The 24368-nt window shown below is 44.6% G+C and overlaps 2 protein-coding genes and 1 long non-coding RNA gene across 3 annotated transcripts in view; 1 reads left to right on the top strand and 2 right to left on the bottom strand.

Annotated features, from left to right (window-relative positions):
* LOC132460288 (voltage-dependent L-type calcium channel subunit beta-3-like) overlaps positions 1 to 4252 on the bottom strand; it is a 13751-nt gene extending 9499 nt beyond the window's left edge. The window contains exon 1 of the mRNA XM_060055327.1: positions 4210 to 4252. Within this exon, the coding sequence (XP_059911310.1) occupies positions 4210 to 4252 (43 nt within the window). The remainder of the gene's footprint in view (positions 1 to 4209) is intronic.
* Positions 4253 to 4360: 108 nt separating this feature from the next.
* LOC132473271 (uncharacterized) lies at positions 4361 to 9466 on the bottom strand. Its single transcript, XR_009529308.1, has 3 exons — positions 9137 to 9466; positions 7789 to 8556; positions 4361 to 6726 (listed from the first exon to the last, which is right to left on the bottom strand). It is a non-coding gene; the product is annotated as an uncharacterized LOC132473271 (long non-coding RNA).
* Positions 6634 to 20990, top strand: LOC132473077 (adenylate cyclase type 6-like). The gene is made up of 20 exons (XM_060073069.1): positions 6634 to 6753; positions 8063 to 8174; positions 9446 to 9573; positions 9683 to 9841; positions 10412 to 10553; positions 10712 to 10840; positions 10951 to 10979; positions 12472 to 12619; positions 12729 to 12826; positions 13366 to 13453; positions 13969 to 14085; positions 14290 to 14448; positions 15060 to 15235; positions 15365 to 15391; positions 15504 to 15533; positions 15668 to 15800; positions 16167 to 16430; positions 16952 to 17156; positions 17645 to 17769; positions 18103 to 20990. The coding sequence occupies exons 1-20, from the start codon at positions 6671 to 6673 to the stop codon at positions 18229 to 18231; spliced, it is 2481 nt and encodes an 826-aa protein (XP_059929052.1). The 5' UTR covers positions 6634 to 6670; the 3' UTR covers positions 18232 to 20990.
* Positions 20991 to 24368: the final 3378 nt, after the last annotated feature.

Here is a 24368-nt window from a genome sequence, read left to right as displayed (position 1 = left end):
TTACATTTAGGGCATTTAGCAGACGCTTTTATCCAAAGCGACTTACGATAAGTACATTTGTCATAAGAAGTGCAACAATATATCGCTGTCGGTACAGTAAGGATGTTCATAGAACCAAGTGCAAGTACAACAATCGCTAGGCTTTTTCGGAAGATAGTGAGCGACTCTGCGGTCCTGAGAACGGCAGGGAGCTCGTTCCACCACTGAGGTCCCAAAACCGAGAAAAGTTGTGACTTTGCTGAACGGCCTTTGCTAGCTCTTAGCGATGGCGGTACCAGACGTCCAGCTGAGGTAGTTGAGCGGAGGGATCGTGCTGGGGTGTGTGGCTTTACCAATGCTTGGAGGTAGGCAGGGGCAGTTCCATCGACTGCCTTGTATGCCAGTACCATCGTTATAAATTTGATGCAAGCTACTACAGGGAGCCAGTGGAGGTCCCGGAAGAGGGGAGTCAAATGAGGGAGAACTTCGGTAGGTTGAAAACGAGGCGTGCTGCCGCATTCTGGATGCGCCAGAAGAAGCTGAGCTGCTTCCCTTGTGAGGAAGGGCCGGATTCTGCGGATGTTGTAAAGTGCAAATCTGCAGGATCGGGCCACCGCAGTGATGTTTGCGGTGCAGCATAACTGATTGTCCAATACCACACCGAGGTTTCTGGCAGTAGGAGAAGGAGATACAGTGATGTTCTCAACGGTGACCAGTAAGTCCATGTGTGGGCTATCTTTCCCTGGGATTATGAGGAGCTTGGTTTTGTTGAGGTTGTCCAGGTGCTGACGTCCGCCAGACATTCCGATATGCGTGTTGCAATCAGGGCATCATCAGATGAGGGGAAAGAGAGAAACAGCTGAGTGTCGTCAGCATAGCAGTGATAGGAAAAGCCATGTGATGTAATTACAGAGCCCAGTGATCTGGTATAGAGGGAGACCAGAAGAGGCCCCAGTACAGAGCCTTGAGGGACACCAGTTTCAAGCGTGCCAGGTTTGGATAAGGAGCCATTCCATGTTACTTGATAGGTGCGGTTCGTCCGGTAGGATGTGAACCAGGAAAGAGCAGATTCAGCAATGCCAAGTTCAGCAAGAGTGGCAAGGAGGATCTGGTGGTTCACCGTGTCAAATGTTGCGGACAGGTCGAGGAGAATGAGAACCGAAGAGAGGGACGAGGCTCTGGCAGCACGGAGGGACTCCGTGCTCCGTGTGATACCTAAGACAATTACATAATAACATAATGACCTCAACTATTTTGTAGAAGGTCTTGGGATCGGATGCTTCAGGGGTCAAAGAGGCAGCAGTTAAACAAGTTTATTCTTAGGTTGTATTCTGTTAAGACATATTCACAATACACTTGAAAGACCAGTTCATATTATTAACAAACATACATTTTAAATCTATTTCATTTACAGAGGAAAAGGAGCTGAAAAGCAGATACTGCTTGCTATTGTACATTAACATACATTATACTATTATTACACTATATATATATCTTTATATACATATATATTTATATATATATATTATACTTTGTACTATCACATTATATTACACATTTGCATCAGACCCATGTCCTATCAAGGAGTGCTGTGTGAGGCTATAGGAGGCAGAGAGGCTGAGATGGCTGAGGACTGTAGGCTAACCCGGTGCCCTGCTGGGTCACCATGTTGAGAGGAAGCTCGCTTCATTAGACACTGAGGTAAAGAACACTGGAACTCATCCTCCACTCTGGGACTATGTGTGGTTCCAGAACAAATCTATAGTCTATAGTAAGGCTTACATGGAACTGTCAAGCTTTTCGGCAAATGTTTTCCCCCTTTTTGTCCCTTTTGATAATCTATTTGTGAATGCGCCGTTACACATGCCGTCCTGTTCTTCATCCGCACAATTGGCCCATGCTCTCTGTCCCCACTCAGACCGGGCCCACTTACAAAAGGCCTCGCAGGCCTTTAAAGTAAATGTTTATAGGCTCTCTGTCCCGCAGCAGAAAAGTGAATGGTCGGTCACCAATGGTAAATCCATCATAGAGCAGCATAAATTGTAAACAGTCGTGGTGACTATTCCATTAGGGCTGTCTTTCCCTTCCTGCCTACCTTGCCAGATCCAAAATCGGCAATTGGTTTGATGTGCCAATTTTCATAGTTTGCTATGTACCAGCTCCTTTATTTGAATAAATCTAAACATTCAAATACACATACATTAGAACAATAGGAGCTTAAACATTGGAATCCTAACCGCCGACCGACCCCTCGCTGCACGTAGACATGTTTATAATCTATCGATTGTGCTTACGTCTCTGCGTATTTAACCTCCGGGTTCCCTTAGTGCTCACTGCACGATGCATTTTAATCCTCTGCGCTGGTCGGCCGGCGGCCGCTGGGTTCCGTGGTTGCTCGTCCCCTGTGGATCAGGTTCTTATGTAATGCCATTTTGAACGCAGGGATTAGGCTGAGGTCGTCTCCCAGGGCTGGTCAGGCTGTCCTGCTCACTGTTAGGATGTCACCTCGTCCGAGGGTAAATTCGTCACAGAGTTTGATTGTCCTTCTGATGATTGTTCTCAAAGAAGGATACGACCTCCACAGTTACAGTTGCACCTTCAAGGACCACACCGGTCTGGGTGAACAAACCACCGTAACCGTCTCTTCTGGCTTCACTTAAACATCTGTCACCAATACAATTAATCAAAATCACTTTGTCGTGCAGATTCTGCCTAAGATCATTTTGTGTTGACGCACCTGCCATGACTGTAAACAATAGCAATATAGGACTTTTGTTGTTGATATAAGAGACGTTGTCGCAATTGACTGTTATATTCTCCACAAACTCGGTGCTGAACAACGATTATTGTTCCCAAAAGACCAAAGTGCTATACTGCCATTGTTTACCTTCGTGACTGATGCGCTTACGCTACATGCCCTTCAGCAGAACCGGTGCGAGGAAGTCCTCTTCACAAACGGCATCGGTCACGGATGTATTAGTGAAGGCAGGAGAGACTGCTTTGACGGTTAACTTTGTACACCCAGACGGCTGCTGTCCTTTAAACACACACACTGGTACCCTGACAGAGAGGGTCCCGTCCTGTCTGTGGAAGCAAACAACAGTCAGGCGGTCTGTTCGAGGCGTTCTGTGCCGTTGCGACCCGTCAGGACAGTGTGTCGAGGTATAATGGTTTGAGTCTGAGCTGGATTCAGATAAATGTGCTCATGTGGAAGACTGAAGCGCTGAGATATTTGGGTTTCTGTAGTACACAGTACAGGTAGCAGGTATACTGTACATCACACAGACAGCGTTGGCGGGCACAGTTGTGTAAACAGCGCCGTAGCATGTGTACTGTGTCAACCCAAGCTGTCTTCAGAGCTCTCGAGTAAACCAATCAATTGTGTTTTACGTTTTTTTTTATGCTGTGTGAGCTCAAACACGGCAGTGTGAGAGAGATACAGTTGTAGGACGGCCCATGCATAAAGATAAACCATAAATGCGTGGATGTGTGTATACATGCAGTCAGACACAGGAGCCACTTACCTGGTCACACACACACACACACACACACACACACACACACGCACACACGCACACACGCACACACACACACACACACACACACACACACACACACACACACACACACATACACACACACACACACACACACACACACACACACACACACACACACACATACACACACACACACACACACACACACACACACACATAGGGCTTGGCGGCAGTTGCTGCTTGAAAAGCGAGAGCAATGTCAACACAGCCCTGCAATCCCAGCCATCTGCCTGCCACTGCCCATATATGTCCCACTCTATCTTTCTTTCTCTCTCACTCACTCTCTCTCTCTCTCTCTCTCTCTCTCTCTCTCACTCTCACTCTCACTCTCACTCTCACTCTCACTCTCATGCGCACGCGCTCTCTCTCTCTCTTTTTCTCTCTCCTCTCTCTCTCTGTCTATCTCTCTCTCTCTGGCGCTTTTGTTTATTTCATTCTTTCGTGAACACTCCCCTTTTCTCTCTCTCCTTTTTTTGTTGTTGTCAAAGATCTGGCTGGTGGACAACAGGTGCTGAGAGTCACCGTCTGCCCCTCCTTGTCTCTCTCTCCTTCCTCCTCGTCTCCTCATTTTGTTTTCCTCTTTGATTTTATTCTCTTCATGTTCTCCTTCCTTCCCATCATCAACAGTGGACACTTCTTGATCACCTTAGTTTTGTGCTCCTCTCCTTACCTGCCCTCACACAGCTGTACATCAGCGGCTCATCGGGCTTCATGTGTTTACTGAATTTGAGTTTCCTTTATTTAGAACAGTTACTATTGTGCTCTATCATCATTGGTTTGTGATGATCCGTCGTTATTACAGTTTTTCTCAAAACTCAAGGTAACAAAGCAAATATTTATTTGTTACTGTAATACAGTCAAATGTTCAGCTGAACTGACTGCATTAAAAGCTTTTCGTAGGCAAACAAAAAATAAAAATAAGAATATAAATGAGGTGAAACAGATCTACATGTAAATTAGTCTGTATCCCACCTCCGACCCTGATCAGGCCAGAGGACCATATCTACAACTGAGCAGAGCTCACGAGTCATCTTTTATGCTCTTACACATGATTGAAGTGTTTTGCCAGTTGAGTTTGAACAGGTGAGAAGTGAGTTAGACTTATTGGTAATTTGTTGTTGCGTTTTGAAGGTCCGTGTTTCCAGGTGAACCGAGTGTGCTAAATAATGAGAATTGTGCTTAGAGTTTTGCAAAAATGTGATTTAGAATTTCTATATGGGTGAAAACAATGGAATTGTGCTTAGAGTTTAGCAGTCTGGAGTATTGTAGTTGATACATGAGGTTCAAGTTTTCAGAATTGTGTGCATAGTGCAATTTTTTGTTTGTAAACAATTGAGAAAAAACTGTAAATAACAGTGATATCATGAGAAGATTTTTTTCAGGAATAACAGCAGGTGGCAGTATTTATATCACATCACACATTGACGCTATAAAAACAATTAAGAAACATAAACAGGATCCCTCAGCATGAATACCAAGAAGAGAGACACAATGTTATCGTTGGAAGAAGAGGGCATTTGTTCCAAAAGTCAATATTAGGCTAAAGCTCAAGATATTGATATGGAGTCCAGTGGGCTTTCTGTTGTGAGCGTTTTCCTGTCTCCGGCCGCATCCTCTGGAGTACACAGCTTTGCCTTCAAGTGGTAAACAAACTTATCTCAAAGGATATGGCCCCGATCACAGGTCAAGCATTTATCCCATTTCCCAGGATTAATTTGGAAACTTTTTTGTGTAACTCTGTTGGAGAGCCGAGAACATGCTAAAAAGAGGGTCATTTGAAGCCGAGCTGGGCGACGTAAACCGTGCTGCACAATATATTATGTAGTTAATGGACTGTGAAGGGACAAAGGGGACAACAGATTCCACAAATAGGATGATTTCCTGCGAGAGGAAATGCGCCTGCATGTTTGTGTTTTTGTTAGTACACGTGTGTGTGTGTGTGTGTGTGTGTGTGTGTGTGTGTGTGTGTGTGTGTGTGTGTGTGTGTGTGTGTGTGTGTGTGTGTGTGTGTGTGTGTGTGTGTGTGTGTGTGTGTGTGTGTGTGTTTGTCTGAATGGCTGTGTGTGTTTGTGTGTGTGTGACAATTATCTGTGCATATTTTTTTATATTAGTTTTAGATAAGTTTTATATTAGTAACTAATGTAATTTAATAAAGGACAAAAACAAGGAATCTAGAATTTTCTGTCAACAAATGATTGAATCCTTGAATAATTTCCGCACTAAATTAAGGGTACATGGTACATGGTTCTAATATCACTACTGCAGCGGTTGAAAGCCGTGTTATTCCCCTTACAGCAGTAATTCAGCAGTCTTTCCTCTTCCCGTGTCCCTCCAGGTGAGCGCCAACGTGCTGATATTCCTGTGCACTAACATCATCGGCGTCTGCACCCACTACCCGGCCGAGGTGTCCCAGAGACAGGCCTTCCAGGAGACCCGCGGGTACATCCAGGCAAGGCTGCACCTGCAGAGGGAGAACCAGCAGCAGGTAGGCCTCCGAACATACACACACGCACATGGATACACACACACACACACACACACACACACACACACGCACACACATGGATGCACTCACATACACACACACACACACACACACACATGGATGCACTCACATACACACACACACACACACACACAAACCACAAACACACGCACACACACACACACACGCACACGCACACACATGTAATCACACACACAAGTTCATGGATCCACACAGACACAGACACACACACGCACACACACACATGTCATCCCGCTCACAAGTGAGCGCATACACACACACACACACACACTCATGCACACATGCACATGCACACATACACACATCCATAAAGACACAGACACGGACACATACACAGACACACACACATGCTTATAAAAAATAAAAACGCTCAAACACATGCACCCACAAATTCACACACATTTACTCATATGCAAACATTAACAAACAAATGGACGCAGACACATATGCCCACACACACACACACAAACCTTCGCACACAAACACTCCCACATGAACAGAGCGAACATATTGCAGCTACCAGATATTATTGTGGGTGACATTCGCTCTTTTTTTCCTTTTGCAGGAACGCCTGTTGCTCTCTGTGTTGCCGAGGCATGTTGCCATGGAGATGAAGGCGGACATCAATGCCAAGAAGGAAGACATGATGTTCCATAAGATCTATATCCAGAAACATGACAACGTCAGGTCAGCTTGGACGTTACTCAAGGCTTGTCCATCTGAGGCTGGCCATAGCCTCGAGTCGTAGCACCAGCGATGACCAGCCTATCTGGATCAGAGCTCAGCCCTGCTGTACGCGGGATTTGCACTCAGCCCCCCATTTTAAATGTCAGAGGCAGATGTTAGAGAGGCACACTCTTTGTTAGAGCTAAATCCAACTCTGAGGAAGCCATCGAGTTGCATATGCTATACACTGTATATTTACAGGGACATGTTTCCTTGCGCACATACACATGCGTGCAGACGCACACTCATCCACATACACACATGACCAGACTCACACTAACACACACACACACACACACACACACACACACACACACACACACACACACACACACACACACACACACACACACACACACACACACACACATTTGCATACATACATTGACAGACAGTCACACACAAACACACACACACACACGCACGCACGCACGCACACACACACACACACACACACACACATACACACACACACACACACACACACACACACACACACACACACACACACACACACACACACACACACACACACACACACACACACACACACACACACACACACACACATTTGCCTGCATATGCTCGAGTGGTTTGGAAAAGCAGAGGCTAATTACCACAAGTGAGGGAATACTTAATGACCAGCAGCCAAGATAATCCCTGAAGATAGAGCGCTTCCGCACACATTCAATTACAGCACTGGGCATACATAAACTAAACTCAGCAACATAGTCTCTCTCTCTGTGTTTCTCTCTCTCTCTCTCTCGCTCTCTCTCTCTCTCTCTCTCTCTCTCTCTCTCTCTCTCTCTCTCTCTCTCTCTCTCTCTCTCTCTCTCTCTCTTTCTCTCTTTCTCACTTTCAGTTACTCACACACACACACACACACACGCACACACACACACACACACACACACACACACACACACACACACACACCCACACACACACACACACACACACACACACACACACACACACACACACAAACACACACACGTTGTGTGTAGCAGTCCTCTTCTTCATGGGACACATCTTGTGAGTCTTCCCATGACAACAAAGGGCTGCCTAATTGGCTCTGTTGTCATGAGAGATAACGCCTTGATTCTTATGTTCAATGGATCGCGGCTTTGACATGGATGTGCAAGGTCTCCCAAACCGAGGATCCGTGTAAAAAAAAAAAAAAAAGGTTTTGGTTCTGATCATCACCCTCAACATGTTTTTTCCTTTCCTTCTCTTCTCTTCCTTCTCCTCCTCTCTGTGCGTCCGTTAGCATTCTGTTTGCGGACATCGAGGGCTTCACCAGTCTGGCGTCCCAGTGCACCGCCCAGGAGCTGGTCATGACCCTCAACGAGCTCTTTGCCCGCTTCGACAAGCTGGCGTCGGTAAGACCCCGCCGCTACCCCCCCGCTCCACTCCCATAACCTGGGCACCTTGTCAGACACTCCCTGGTGCAGCGTCCACGGCAAATACCTTCCAGCCCAGCTCCAGCTGTTATTATTATGCTGCGACTTTAGCTGCGTCTGTTCGTCTGGTAACATTGCCCACGAGATCCGGCACAAGTGTCGGAGCGAGATCCACGTAGCCCCACGGTCTAATCTAACCTAGGGTGTATAGATTAGGTTCCATGTGCTGTGTGTTCAGTTGTTTACACCGTCCAAAAAGATAGCATTCGTGCCACTTCGGCCTGCAGCGTGAACTTGAACATGACCTTGGTGTTTTCGATTTTTAAATGCTCTTACACACTCGATAACATTGCTACTCCCCCTCTTCCGGGACCTCCACTGGCTCCCTGTAGTAGCTCGCATCAAATTTAAGACGATGGTACTGGCATACAAGGCAGTCGATGGAACTGCCCCTGCCTACCTCCAAGCATTGCTAAAGCCACACACCCCAGCTCGATCCCTCCGCTCAACTACCTCAGCTGGACGTCTGGAACCGCCATCGCTAAGAGCTAGCAAAGGCCGTTCAGCAAAGTCACTATCGCTCACTATCTTCCGAAAAAGACTCAAGACTCACCTGTTCAGAGTCCACCTCGACTCTGCATAGCCACCCTCCCCATTCTGGCCACCATTGTACACTGTATTGTATTGTATTGTATTGTATTGTATTGTATTATAGTACTTAACTGTGTAGCAACTGCGGTAGCTGCTATCATGGCTGTAACACGGGGAATTGATTAGCCTAGCGATTGTGGTACTTGCACTTGGTTCTATGAACATCCTTTCTGTACCGACAGCGATATATTGATGCACTTCTTATGACAAATGTACTTATTGTAAGTCGCTTTGGATAAAAGCGTCTGCTAAATGCCCTAAATATAAATCCAAATGTAAATGTACTTAACTCCGGTCACCAATTCATACATTGCATGGTCTTGCTGTGTGCGCAATACAATGTAAAGTTATGTTGTTCTTTTTCGGGCTGGTTTGCTAAAGAGGTTAATGTAGCTAACAATAAACAACGACTTGCCAATTTCATGACACAATCACAAAGACGAACAAGAACGCTATAAATAATCCCAGACCGGAATTGACAGCAAAAGTGCAACTCGGAAGGCTGGCGTCCGAGGATTCAGGAACACACCATTAGTAACCTATTTATATTTCCACTTCCTCTTTTCTCCCCTGACCTCCATCCCTCCTTCTGGCCTCAGGAAAACCACTGCCTGCGTATCAAGATTCTGGGGGACTGTTATTACTGTGTGTCCGGCCTGCCAGAGCCCCGAGCCGACCACGCCCACTGCTGTGTGGAAATGGGCGTTGACATGATAGAGGCTATCTCGTAAGTCATGCTTGAGTGTGTGTCTGTGTGTGTGTGTGTGTTTGTTTGTGTGTGTGTGATTATTTTTGCACTTGTTGTTGACGCCGAAGGCCCCTTGTGTGTTGTGCAGGCTGGTGCGAGAGGTCACGGGGGTCAACGTCAACATGCGCGTGGGCATCCACAGTGGGCGGGTGCACTGCGGCGTGCTGGGACTCAGGAAGTGGCAGTTTGACGTCTGGTCCAATGATGTCACGCTGGCCAACCACATGGAGGCCGGGGGCAAGGCAGGGTGAGGAGATAGGCCTCACACACAGAAGAGCATGCATTAAATGCACATGTGCGTGTGCATATGCAAATGTACACACACACACACACACACACACAGTAACTCAAGCATACACACACACTCACACACAAACATACACCCCCCACACACACACACACACACACATGCAGGGACATCAAGTAAATACACACACACACACACACACAGGCAGGAACACAAATAAATACACCCACACACACAGGCAAGAACACAAATAAATACACACACACACAGGCATTCAAATATGTACACATACGCAGGAACACAAATAAATACACACGCACACATGCAAACACACACACATCGAAAGGAACACAAATATATACACAAACAGACCTACATTTATAAATATAAACAATGCAACACACTCATTTTGAAGTGATCACTGAGATCACCCGCCATAGGTGACATCACATAACCATTTAAACGAGTTTCCACAAACCCGCGTTTCACCAGAGCTAGTGATGATGACCCAGAGGTTCTGGGTTCGAGTGGAGGTTTGCCCTTTATGTCCGGATCTCTGCGGTCTTACAGTCGCATCCACATCACCAAAGCCACGCTGCAGTATTTGAACGGCGACTATGAGGTGGAGCCGGGCTTCGGCGGGGAGAGGAACGCCTACCTGAAGGACAACAGCATCGAGACCTTCCTGGTGCTGGGCTGCAGTCAGAAGCGGGTCAGTGGACCAGCCCCAGACACGGCTCCTTCAGCCACAACAGAGAGATGTGGCTCCAGGCATCTGTTGCTGATGTTGATCGATTACACATGCAGTTATTTTTTCTGAATGTTCCACTAACCCTAACCCTTTTCTTATCTTGCTTCCCGTCGGAGCAGAAAGAGGAGAAGGCGATGATGGCGAAGATGCAGCGAACCAGGACCAACTCCAACGAAGGCCTGATGCCTCGCTGGGTCCCCGACAGAACCTTCACCAGGACCAAGGACTCCAAGGTCTTCAGGCAGATGGTGAGATTTTCTCAGAAAATCGGATCTCTGTTGTACCGTTAGATTCAACATTTCAGAAATGTCATACATTGTTGAAATGACTTGAGCGATATGTTCTTTCCCCTCCTCAGGGGATCGATGAGAGCTCCAGCAAAGACAAGTAAGTAACCATCAATCCATCTATCCATCTATCAATCTATCAATCTATCAATCTATATATATATCAGTGGAGGCTTCTCCAGTGAGGAGAGGGAGGAAGATCCTCCTTAACATTGTTGAGAATAAAAAATGCCGATTGCCCAGACTACTGTAATGAATTTGTATATGTAATGTTCGTTTCCCTGGGTAAAGGGACATTAGCACCCCCTATCGCCTACTGACAATTACTTCAGGAAGGACGTTCCTCCCTCAGCCTCCATTGACAGCCTCCAGCTCAACTCCATTCATTTCCCCGAAAGTGTTGGCGGCCGGTGAATAACATGGGGTTCAATGGGAGAGAGGAGGAAAGTCCTCCTCTGAGTGGGTGTGACCAGCTAAGGGATCAGGTTCCCGCCTACGTCTATTCACGAATAGGCTGGAGCCCTGGTTGCGCTATGACCCAACAAGCAGGAGCCCTGGCTGTGGATCAGCCCGGAGGGAGGGGTTATCCCCTCAAGGCCATGCTACGAGAACCAACGAACCCGCTCAGTCGTATTCTTTGTTTACACTGAGCAGTGCGGTACTATTCGCTGCGGTACAGTGCGGCTCTGTTCGCTTATATTGGCGTTTCCATAGCCGGCGGCCGGGCTGTGGAGCCCGCGGCCGGGCAGGGCTGCCGCGGACGAGGAGGATAGAATGAAGTCCCTCAACCTTAATTGGCTTAACACCATGACCAACATTCTGAAACATCCATTAACATTCACATTTGCCTTAAACAACGTTAGGCTTACAGCCCATGTAAATAGTTGTGAAATAATGCTCTTGTCGTTCTTTTAATTGTTTGTTACTCCGATCGTTCTGTTTGGTAAAACAATTTTTCTTAAAACAATTGTCTTTGTTTTTCTTAAAACAATTGTAGCTGAAAATAAACATAGCCAAATTACAACTAATAGCTTCAGTCATTGAGGGCAAAAATAGGCCAAATGAAATGATAGGCCCAGATTTTTTTATTTTGTTTTACAAATCAAGAGTAGGCCTGATTTGACTAATTGGCCTTACATCCTTTTCTTCTGCCCTTGTAGTCCTGCCACCAGCTTTCAAAGTACAATAGTGCCACTGGTGGATTTGTATAAATTCACATAATTATCCCTCCCTGCTATTTTGTAGTTCACCAAAACACCCTGTAACAACTTCAGTCTCGCATACTTGTGCCACCATATGCCACTAACAGTGCAAGCAGGCCAATGGCAACCAAGCGCACAGTCCTTCCTCCCTCATTGTAAAAACCACCAGCCGCCAGTGATATATATATATATGTATATATATAACTATAACTACATCTCTCTCTCTCTCTCTCTCTCTCTCTCTCTCTCTCTCTCTCTCTCTCTCTCTCTCTCTCTCTCTCTCTCTCTCTCTCTCTCTCTCTCTCTCTCTCTCTCTCTCTCTCTCTCCCTCTCTCCCTCTCTCTCTCCCTCTCTCTCTGTCCATCCATCCCTCCATCCCTCCCTCCCCAGCCGCTGCGTGCAGGAGGCGATGAACCCGGAGGACGAGGTGGACGAGTTCCTGGGCCGGGCCATCGACGCCCGCAGCATCGACCAGCTGAGGAAGGACCACGTGAAGAAGTTCCTCCTCACATTCCAGACGTCCAGCCTGGAGAAGAAGGTTTGTGTTACACAACGGGACGAGGTTCAGCCCTCTGTAGATCTTAAACCAGGAGCCCTTGTCGTCTGACGGCCCCCACCATGTCCCTGTTGTCGTGCCCCCCCTGCAGTACTCCAAGAAGGTGGACGATCGCTTCGGGGGCTACGTCGCCTGCACCGTGCTCGTGTTCTGCTTCATAACCTTCATACAGATTGTCATCTTTCCCCAGTGAGTATTTCCTACACACTCATATACATTGTGAGACCATCCAGATATTCAGGTTTGTGTTTCACCGTGTGCGTCCGTCTGGCCCAGGCAGGGCAGTTATTGATCTCCACGTGTGAGTGCTGCCGTACTTTGTTATATAAAAACTCCAGCCAATCAGATTAAACGACTAAGTGACGCTCTAGCCCTCTTCCATCTTCCCGAATCCAGTTGGAAGTCCAGCAAAAACATATTATCCTCTGAGAAAAGCCTTCCGGGCAGACGTCTGTTCGTCTTTTGACGTTGTTATTTAATCTATTTCATACGAGACAGTTTTGATTGTTCCGTAGATTGCTACACTTTCCTCGGGCGTCGCCATTGTTGTTGTTTTCCGGCAGACTGCGACTGATCTGCAGAGAGTAACAGAATGTAAACTTGCAAGATCAGGATGGTCTCACTAGGCTACTAAAAACAGTAGCCTACTATGTTTTAAACAGTACCCTATAGATATTTTGTATTAGAATGTCATCCTGATGTGTGTCAATAATTTTTTTCTCTCACAGCACCCCGGTCATGCTGGGAATCTACATCACTATCTTCATCATCCTCGCCAACATCCTCTTCATCTGTGCCATATACTCTTGCATTAAGGTAGCTAGCCTGTCTGTCTTAAAGGTACTCTTTGAAAGAATCAGAAATTCCATTACTGATCTCTTTGGCCGGTAAGTGAACTGCAGCCTGAGGCGATCTCCTAGAGACAATAACAATCATCAACTAATGTTGGTTATAATCATGAGTGAACATCAGTGATAAACAGACACAGGGAGTGGCCTGAGTGGTTAATGCGTATAAAATGTACAGATTATAAATTATATCAGCCATCTTCCAGGCTTAAGTGTAAGTTCCTTAAATTTCCCTTGAAAACCAACTCGGTTGGAAAATAATAGAAATCACACCGCAGTCTATTCTATAAAATGGACAGAGGCAGGAGGTCTCGTTTCTTGAGTGAAATTACAACTTTTTCACATGTTACCGATTTAAGCGATTTATGCATGTAACAAATCCTACACATAGTCCCTTTAATTTAAACTATTTATAGTAAATTAAGTAACTTAAAGTATCGTTCTCTTTTTGGTTGGCTCCTAATACTTGAATCTCTTCTGTAGCTCTTTCCGGCTGCGATGCAAACGGTCTCAAAGAAGATAGTGCAGTCTCGCACCAACAGCACTCTGGTCGGGGTGTTCACCATCATCCTCGTCTTCATCTCGGCCTTCGTCAATATGGTGCGAACACACAACACAGGGCCAGCCTGGACATGCTGGGCATACGCGCACAGACAACACACACGCAAACGCACACGCAAAAAACACATATGTAAATGCACACAAACACAAAACTTTACACACAAATACTTAAAACATGATGTACATGCTGATATCCACTGTGTATAATCTAACTGTGTGTCTCCATGTTGTTCTGGCCTCCAGTTCGCCTGCGACACCACGGGGCTGGCGGAGTGTGTCGCCGAGAAGTTGAACACTTCTGCTGCCATGGTGACACCGTGTCTGATTCGAAGTCTGAACGTGTCCCTGGAGGGCGGGCTGGAGGTCTGCCCCAGCAGAGGCCCCTCCTGTCCCTTTCCTGAGGTGATGAAGCACCTCCCTGCAGTCCCAACGTCTCCTCAGAACGCTCACATGGTTCCCTTGCCCATTATGTGTCATTGTGTGTAGCTCAACTGGGAGAGCGTAGCATTGATATCACCACAGGGATGAGGCTCCAACCCTTCTGGGGCCACCCAGGCGAAGGATCCACTCACGGTTTAGTGACCTTAGATGCTTTTGATAAATGTCCACCATATTGGCCGGTATATGCATGTTTATTATAGTCAGATGGTTGAGCTAGATGTTAGTGACTGAAATACACAGGCAATAATATGGCCATTGGCACGCACACTAATCAAAAAAAGTAATCTCTTCTTTTATTTTATTTCCAAACTGAATTTCAGTTTATTTGCATTAAGTCTAATGCATTCATGTCTATATTGATTGAGATTCAGGGACTCTAGCGTAATTAATTGACACTTGATCCTGAATGTGTGTCAAAGCAAAATCCAAGGCTATATTTCTACATTATAGCTTTTTCTTCATCTTGCCATCGCTGTCATGTGGGTGCTACTTTAAGCCACTCCTCAGCTGACAGTGGTGTTTGTGCCTGTGTGTGTGTGTGTGTGTGTGTTTGTGTGTGCGTGTGCGAGTAGTATTTCAGCTACAGTGTTCTGCTCACCCTGCTGGCCTGCTCAGTCTTCCTGCAGATCAGCAGCATCGGCAAGCTGGCCCTGATGCTGCTGATCCAGTTCACCTTCCTGCTGCTGGTGGAGTGGCCACAGAGGGCGCTGTACGACAACGCAGACCTCTTCGTCACCTCTAACGCCCTGTGAGTGCTGTCGCCAAAACCAAAACTCAATCAATGTCAATGAGAGTGGAGAACTAAATTCAGCATGTTTTGAAAGATTTGTACCATTTGCTCTCTATCTGTTGACATCATGTATATTTTCTTTTGTAGTGATTTCAACGCAACAACTTCATCATGGTGAGAACTCATGACTCATCTTTTTTGCTCAGATCTTACGTAGAACAAATTGGACAGTATTTCCAATTATTTCACAAACAATGTCAATAACAAACCTCTTTTTCACTCATAGGTCCAGTTATAATGAAACCTCGGACCAGTGGTATGATTTCTGATAACATTACTCACAACCTTTACAGGTGTAAAGGTTTACAGTACAGTATCTCCCATTGTTTATACTCTTCTCCCTAAACCGTTTAGCTCTGCCTGACCTTTGACCCCTGTCTCCCACTGCAGCCCGTTCATTGTGACCAAAGTGTCCCTGAGGGTCATGACGCCGGTGATCCTCACGGTGTTTGTCCTGGCGCTGTACCTGCACGCCCAGCAGGTGGAGTCCACCGCTCGCCTCGACTTCCTCTGGAAGCTACAGGTACCCCATAGATCCTCTAGAGGGCGCTCTCCCACCACTTTAACCCGAGATGTAGCTCTCTGCCAAAGGGCCACTTTTAGAAAACGGCAACAATATATCTGGTAAATGTATCTTGTTAATTTTTTTGTTTTACATTTTAGTATTCATTATGATTATTTTTTCTTCCACTTGTACGTTGTATTTCTCACATCCTTTCCTGATAAACGGTTAAGGTAGTAAGACAGTACTCACCATGTACCTTTTTCCTTTGTGTTTGCGTGCATGTGTGTGCGTGTATGCATGTGTGTCTGTCTTTTTCTGCGTACGTGTATGTCTGTGTGTGTATGTCTGTGTGTGTGTGTGTGTGTGTGTGTGTGGGTGTATCAGGCCACGGAGGAGAAGGAGGAGATGGAGGAGCTGCAGGCCTACAACCGCCGCCTCCTCCACAACATTCTGCCCAAGGACGTGGCCGCCCACTTCCTGGCGCGCGAGCGGCGCAACGACGAGCTGTACTACCAGTCGTGCGAGTGCGTGGCCGTCATGTTCGCCTCCATCAGCAACTTCTCCGAGTTCTACGTGGAGCTGGAGGCCAACAACGAGGGAGTGGAGTGCCTCCGCCTGCTCAACGAGATCATCGCCGACTTTGACGAGGTAACGGTGGATGGAGTTAATGGTGGAGGAGATTCGATGTCCATTCCGTAGTCACCTGCAATGAATGCCATTTATTTTGGATGTAATTGGATTTAGTTTCATTTTTTTTTGTTAGATTACAGAGAATCATACATTTGCCATACAGGGCATTTGTATGCAGAATTTGGGTAATCTGAACGAAGTGAAAGTAAAATAATTAAAGTTAAACAGGTAAAATAACGCATTTGAGCGTTTGTGGGGCTGGATAGACTCGTGGCCGAGGTATTCCACACCCTGCTGAGCGCTCTGGGCTCCATTTTCTCCAGTGTCCTGTCCTCATCCTTTCCTGCGAATGACGGCTGTAAAGACAGCCTCCATTCAAGCAGGTTATCAAACCGCTCATACTGCTCCTCCGTAGCACACCTTTTATCACTGGTTTCACACTGGAAGGCACTTACAGGAGGCCAAAGCGTTTTCTGCTGAATGACCGGAACAGCAGGGTGTAAACATGGCCCTGTGCTGGTCCTCTCTCTCCAACCCAGATCATCAGTGAGGAGAGGTTCAGGCAGCTGGAGAAGATCAAGACCATCGGCTCCACCTACATGGCCGCCTCGGGCCTCAACGCCTCCACCTACGACAGGGAGGGCCGCTCCCACATCCTGGCCCTGGCCGACTACTCCATGCGGCTGAGGGAGCAGATGAAGTACATCAACGAGCATTCCTTCAACAACTTCCAGATGAAGATCGGTAAATGGGCTGACTCTCATTTCTGTCTTTGATATTAAATACATTAAAGTACTATCTAGTCATTGTTTTCTTTATTTCGATTTTTTTTAAATAAATGTTACTGGGACGGTATTGAAGAAATGATTAGCATAATACTATACTTATACCTATTTTACATATGCACTATATACCCCGTTGAATAAGAACCTCAGGACAATGCCCTTCTCTGAGACATTGCTGCACATTCCTTCGTCTACTTTTTTTCTGCTTTCCCATGACTTTATCTCTTGTTGTGTGTGGTAATCTACCGTGACCATCACGCCTCTATCCCATCCTGCTCTTGAGTACCTCTTTCATACTTGAATCTTATATGTGTGTGTATATATATATATATATATATATATATATATATATATATAATTCTCCTATTAAGAGAATCAAGTGATTCTACTACTACAGTACATTTTTCTTCCACAGTAGGGTAAATAATTGTTTTTCGTGGCGTCCAGGTCTTAACATTGGACCAGTAGTGGCAGGAGTTATCGGAGCACGAAAGCCACAGTACGACATTTGGGGAAACACAGTGAATGTGGCCAGTCGAATGGACAGCACAGGGGTTCCTGATTGCATACAGGTAGGTTCTGCTTGAGGACTAGATCACACCTCTCCGTCGGGCACGTGAGATCGGTGTCTCCGCTCTATGACAGTTATTCAGCTTAACAATGTTTACACACACACACACACACACACACACACACACACACACACACACACACACACACACACACACACACACACACACACACACACACACACACACACACACACACACACGACACATGCACCGAAACAGCTGTTCATTCAAATACACACACAATCTCACACCAGCACATATTTTTAAACAAATCAAATATGTGTTGCTAATAGAATCGATCATGTGTCTTGGCTCGTGCCGCTTTGCCCCCAGGTGACGGCGGATCTCCACCAGGTGCTGGCAGATAGAGGCTATGTGCTGGAGCATCGCGGTGTGGTGAAGGTCAAAGGGAAAGGGGAGATGACCACCTACTTCTTGAAGGACGGCCCTCCTAACAGTTAGCAGCCGCGGCGGCAGTGCTCGGGGAATGTTTTTCATTTCCGCTGCGAGTTGCACGGGACGCCCGGGAGAGGACTCGCTGAGGGGGCTGATGGCTAATAACTAGCGCTGCCATCACTTGAATTCAATGCAAAGATTTGAAAAGACTTTGAGCTTTTAGGACTTTGGAAAACACACAGTTCTCAAGGAGACGAATCTGTTGGTCGTTCGTAAGCCATTTTGGCCCACATAAGTATAGAAGGACTAATGTTATTTTTTTCATGTCTAGCCTCTCACTCAGGCTTCTTGAAAGATGCAAAGTCTGTTTATTTAAATCTACGCCTTTTAGCCTGTGTCAAAGAAAACAAACGCTGTACATAAGGCTACAATTTATTTTACTTTGTTTCGTGCGTGTTTTTGGGGTCGTTTTCTTTTCAAGACTTATGAACAGGTACTCAAGGTTTATTTTCAGATAACTTATTTATTTCAGTCTTCACGTCTTGTGCAGAAGAACCGGAATATAAAAACATGGATACGTACCTGCACAAATATCCATTCTATTACACGTTTATAAGTGTATGCACATGCATATTTGTGTGTGTATGAATATATGAATTCATTGAGATAGAACATATTGACCAAAGACTAAAGTAATTACTAGGAAAGACATCTCTGTTTTGTTTCTGCAAAAATCAACAGTGATTTCCAACTATGTTGCTAGGCAGTCTACATAACCTCAGTAATTTCCCCCCAAATGCAGCCAATGACTGCTTATTTATTTTCACAAATATATAAAATGCTTTATTTATCATTTCTCATTAAGTTAGCTAAGAGAGAATTGGGTGCCATCTTCTATTGCTAGAGGATGATGCTGCCCCCAACTTATAGACATGTGAGGAAGAGAAGCGAATTTGAGCTTTGATCGCAACCATCTAAGAATCAGAAGTAGGTCTGCCTAGGATTACGCTCTCCCTGATCCTCATCCCAGGTCAGACTGGTTCCTTAACGTTTGAGCAGCCAGTAGACAGGTGGTGTTCAGCCATAAGAGTGCAATGTCAATAAATGTCCCGTTTTACAATTATTTAGCTTTTTGGAGCAGATTGAAGGAATTTAAAAAAGGACATGGATCACCAGATTGTTCCACAGCCATCAGGGGAAAAAGGTTTCAGTGGTATCATCTTGGATTTTCTATGAAAAAAGAGGATGTTGTTTAAAGACAAGGAAACATACGACATGTACATTATGACTGAATACTGTGCTTGGAAGGGGCATAACTATTTTCACTGTGAGGTTTTTATGATACAACTAAACTGCTCTCTTGCCAAACTGAACTGCTCTGAAGCATGTCTGATTGTGGGTTCTTGTTTTCCTTTTTGTTTTAATGTTGGGTATCTTCTATCACCTCTGTATCCATCATTTCTATATTCTTAATGTTATTATTATAATGATTCCAAATTATAATAACTATTATTATTATTATGATTATGCTTATTAGGATTCCATTCCAGTGAACGAGGATCTAAGACCAGCAGGCTTTCTTGTGTGGACAAGCGTCGATCATAAAGAGTGTATGCTTACTGGTACCAAGTGATCAACTGTTCCCTTTGGATTCTGCTGGCTCCTAACGAACAGCGCAGTATTTCAACAGACCACGCAGATATGAGGGTGCCGCGGAAGAAACACGAGCATTATATGCTCACCCGACGACACAGCAGTCAACACAGATGCATGTGATTCACTGTACCTTTTTATTTTCATTTCTAACACTTTTTGCAGTATTGTATTCTCCGTCAGGCGTAAAGTTGACCTCTCCCTCCCATGCCTTAAACCTTGTATAATTAATTAGCGTTTCCAAATGGCAGTACATGACCACACATGCAGTATTTATGTAGAGAGAGGCAGACATGTCGAAATAACATATATAACATAGATATAACTCATTTATGTTTGTCCCCAAATTTGTCTTTCAGGGAAACTGGAAAAAAATCACAAAACATATTGCTAAGTTGTATTGCCTTAATATCAAAACCAATTGTAGGAGAACACTGAACAGCAACTGTGCCTGCATAGCCTATATGTACTGCTGGTATATGGAGAGAACAAGTTTGTCCAAATAATCTTTCAGTAAATATTCTCATGAGAATAATAATAATAATAATGTAGTCGTATTGGTTGGAGGCATTTTAAAATAATAATAAAAAACATTATCGGGTCATTCTTACTTTTCGAGAAGTCACCCAGAAATTGCTCTTCCACCTGTTTTAAACTGGTAACCAACAGTTGATCATGTTTGGACCAAAGCCAGCTCATGCAGCCCTGTACTGTAAGGCCCTTCTGTGCAATGATAGTCGGCCTTTTGGACACGTTGAGGGGATACCGGGAGACATTTGGAGTATGGTGGTAACAAAACACCAAGTGTGCTGTGACCAACGAACAGAGATTTATATGGGGCAAACAGATTTATAAAGCAGACTTGGGTTTCTTGAAATGTGCATTGTATGTATTCTATTTCTATTGGCTGTTCATAGACTTGTGTTGATTGTTAACTCTTGGGATGTCTTGGGGAGGAAGGTAGGGGACGGTGGCTGAAGGTCCATTCTACTGAAAACAGTGTTTTTGCTCAGGCCTAATAAATCCTTCCGTATTTGTTTTTTGTTTTCTTTGTATTTTGCTGAGTTGAAGGTGTTTAAACGGGGAGGACACAGAGAGAGTTGAGGACTATATGACAAAGAGAAAATAAAATCCCCTTGAAGAGAAAATTAATAAAAAAGAATTCAATGGCAGTTTGGATTGTTTGTTGTGATTTGAAGGCTTCTATTCTGATGGCTTCTACGACACAATACGGTCACAAGGACTCATGGTCCAATGTATAGACCTATCTTCAATTTAGCTTATTTTAGTCTAGTATAGATGGATTCATTATGCAGGGCCTCGGTTAAAGATAAGTCTATGCAAAGGAATATACCAAATTTGAAGCATGAATATCTCATGGTAATCATACAAGGAACCTGAACGTTTTCAAACCTTCAACTTTATATGCAGAGAGAGCCCTATTTGATCTAAGAGAATGGCATTGCAGACAATGCTCGTATGGTTCAGGACAAGCCTCAAAACAGACTGAAGTCGGGGTCCGTCAGCATCATGGCTTTGACAAAACTGCAAAGAAACATGACAAAGAAGCAGAGAAGACACCATCAGCCTAGATCACAAACACAAAACAAAAAATGAGATTTCAATTATTTTATTAAACGTTATTAAAACCATAATGTCACATACTTGGTCATTTCACTGTTCTGACGGGGAAAACGTTTCATTTGGGTCCAGGGTTCAGGGCCCTCAGTCTTGGTTACCGACCAGCCGTATCGCTGGTTGTCCGTCAGAGGCACGCGGTACAGCTGATTGGGGTCTGAAAGGAGCAGCCGCCAGACATGTATTTAGGGCCATCAGGTCATGGATGAGAGCACTATCGCTCTCACTTGACCAATTCACTCCCTGAACTCACATGTCGGTATCTGAATCCGTTTGACCATCTCTCTGTACTGTTCCTGCCTTCCAAGGTTGGTGTCCCTGCTGTGGGAGAAATGCTGGGTGTCAGTGCACCTGGGGTGAGGTGAGGCCAGCCGTGAGCCCTCATGTTGGGGATTAGTCCTGCCACCTGTAACACAAAGAGCGACAGACAGACAGAATTGTTCTCTCACTGTTGCTGCAACAAGGCTCTTTTGTTGCAACATCAACCAGTATGCTGAGAAGAGCAGCTGAAGAGATCAAATGTATGAGGGCTTATTTTGAACATCGATTGTATTACCAGAATTGTATTTCATTGTACAAAAAAAGTATTTCTGGGATACAAAGCTACATTTAAATTGGCCAAATGGATGTCTTTCCTAGTTATAGCATCATTACTTACTTACTTTTAGCACTTTGAGGTCATTAGGTTGATGTAAAGTGCATTATAAATAAAATGTATTATTATTATTACTTTCAGCATTAATGGACATGTCTAATTGTCATTGAATAAATAGCTTCCCTAAAAGTGTTAATGATAATTATATAAACACCTCTTTGACTTTTTTAGAAGCATTTCAAGTAAATCATTTAGTTTTAATCCTTTAGTCTCTGCAGGCTGAAAATGTTATCATACCCTGCCTTGCATAGGATATAGGCTTCTTCTAAAACGTCTATAACATAACTTCTGCCTCTTTTCTACATTCATTTATTCTATGTTGCAAATGTACAGATCACTTAACTTGTGTGCACGGCGCTCCTCTGGGGGTTATCATTTGATCCCCTATGGGATTTTGATACCCCAGGTTTGTTATCCCAAAGAAAGCCATCCTGTACAGTTTTCCTTATAAAAACCAAACGGGGGTGAAAATCACAACTATCGGTGTAGTTGACCGTATCCATGGTTACAGGCGCCGCCCCCGGGATCTACGGTTCCGTTTATGAAACCTTTTCACAGAGGTTTTACTTTCCACTACTTGTCCTTACACCTAAATAAATAATGCTTCCGCTTATTTGTTCTTCAATATGGCCTTCTTTAAAGGTTCGTCTCTCGATTTTTATTTAATCTTTAATTTTAACATCAGCTATACTTTGAACTCAAGTTTAGAGAACAGGTGGCAGCTAACGTTTTTTTTATTATTATTTACAATTCGATAGTTTTGCGTTCGGTCCATGAAATACAATACAGGCCTATGCAAACATAGCGTAGTTGGCCTATTCTTTTGATTTAAAATAGTCAATCTTATCTACCTGTAGCAAATTATTTTATGTCCCATCAATAGAGCAAGGCAATCATTATTTTTAGTATTTTATTGCACTTCCTTCTCTTCCTCCGTCCTTCCTCCTTCCATCTATCCTTGTGTAAATAGCAGCCTTCCTGTAATACCGGCTGGGCACTTCTTCCTGCCTGGCAGCAGGTCCAGTCATGGTGCATAGGGTGACTGTGGTTGTGACAAGCAGCTCTTTATCTGTGCATTGGACAAAGCCTTGGTAAATGAACGAGGCGCCCGCATAGGCCTGATGTTGCGCTGTGAAAACAATATGTAGGCTTTAAGTGAATTGTAACTTCCTTTTATTTGCAGTTGTTTGCAAGATTTAGTTTATGTTCAATTTAGTGTGAGGTCAGTGTACATGTTGATACGCAACAACAACCTTCTTCAACTGAATACAAATATTAAAAAAATTATTCTTGCGAGACTTGAGACTTTATTATTATAGATTGTATTTTACACATCCATTCTCTCAAGATTTTGACACTTGTTTGGATATCGACGCCTGTAAAATTACCCAAAGACTTGATTTGGACGTTACATAGGCCTACATCTGAGGTTTGCCCCTGGCCTGTTCCAATCGACTCACTTGTTCCCTCATTTTATTCCCTAGTGAACACTATAGTGCACTAGTAGGGCAAAATGTGGGGAGCCAGATTCGAACACTCACATTTGGGATAACACAATCACAAAATGACACCTTTCAGTAAACTATAGGCACACGTGGACCACTTTGAACAGAGTCCTGTGAGTATTTAAAGGACGGCCTGCCCTCCTGGGAGCTACCGACCACTCTATTCTTATGAACAACCATCATCACTCAGTTGTAGGCTACTGAGGGCATCTGCTGTGTAAATAGTTTCCCTACATTTGAGGAATTTCCGGTTAGGCTGGACTCATGGGAGGGAACTGAATCTAACCAGAATATTATTCTCACACAGAGGCTGCGAAACAGGTAACACTGAACAGATATAATAGGCTATGCACACACTTTCGTTAGAACACACAACACAACTTCAATTGGCAAGTTTTAAAGAGCTGGTATAAATCCTCATTACAGGATGGCAGTTTATAAAAAAAAATGGCTTTGGCACAGTTAAGCAGCTGTGTTGTGACTAGGTTCAGCTCTGGTTCAGACATGGTGCCATTTAACTGTGACGCTTCAACAGTGAGGGAATTAATCAAGTGTGGCCCTTTAACTGTGCAGCAACAGCAGACTGTTAGGACAACACTGTTATCCGTTGGTCCATCTGATAAACAGGTCATGGAACCAACTGGTCTTTCTTGCTCAACTGGTATAGCATGGCAAAACATTGCCTAATTCAGAATAATGTAAGCACTCACAGTACTGTAAGAACATTTGCATGAAATAAATGGCATATGGCT

The sequence above is a fragment of the Gadus macrocephalus genome, chromosome 1, assembly GCF_031168955.1.
Source record: "Gadus macrocephalus chromosome 1, ASM3116895v1".
Classification (NCBI taxonomy): Eukaryota; Metazoa; Chordata; class Actinopteri; order Gadiformes; family Gadidae; genus Gadus; species Gadus macrocephalus.
This window is presented reverse-complemented; position numbering and strand designations above follow the sequence as displayed.

Coding starts and splice junctions, on each gene's coding strand:
- LOC132473077 (XM_060073069.1), top strand. CDS start 6,671: ATGGAGATGAAGGCGGACATCAATGCCAAGAAGGAAGACATGATGTTC. Junction 9,574..9,682: donor GACATGATAGAGGCTATCTC/GTAAGTCATGCT, acceptor TGTGTTGTGCAG/GCTGGTGCGAGAGGTCACGG. Junction 9,842..10,411: donor GAGGCCGGGGGCAAGGCAGG/GTGAGGAGATAG, acceptor GCGGTCTTACAG/TCGCATCCACATCACCAAAG.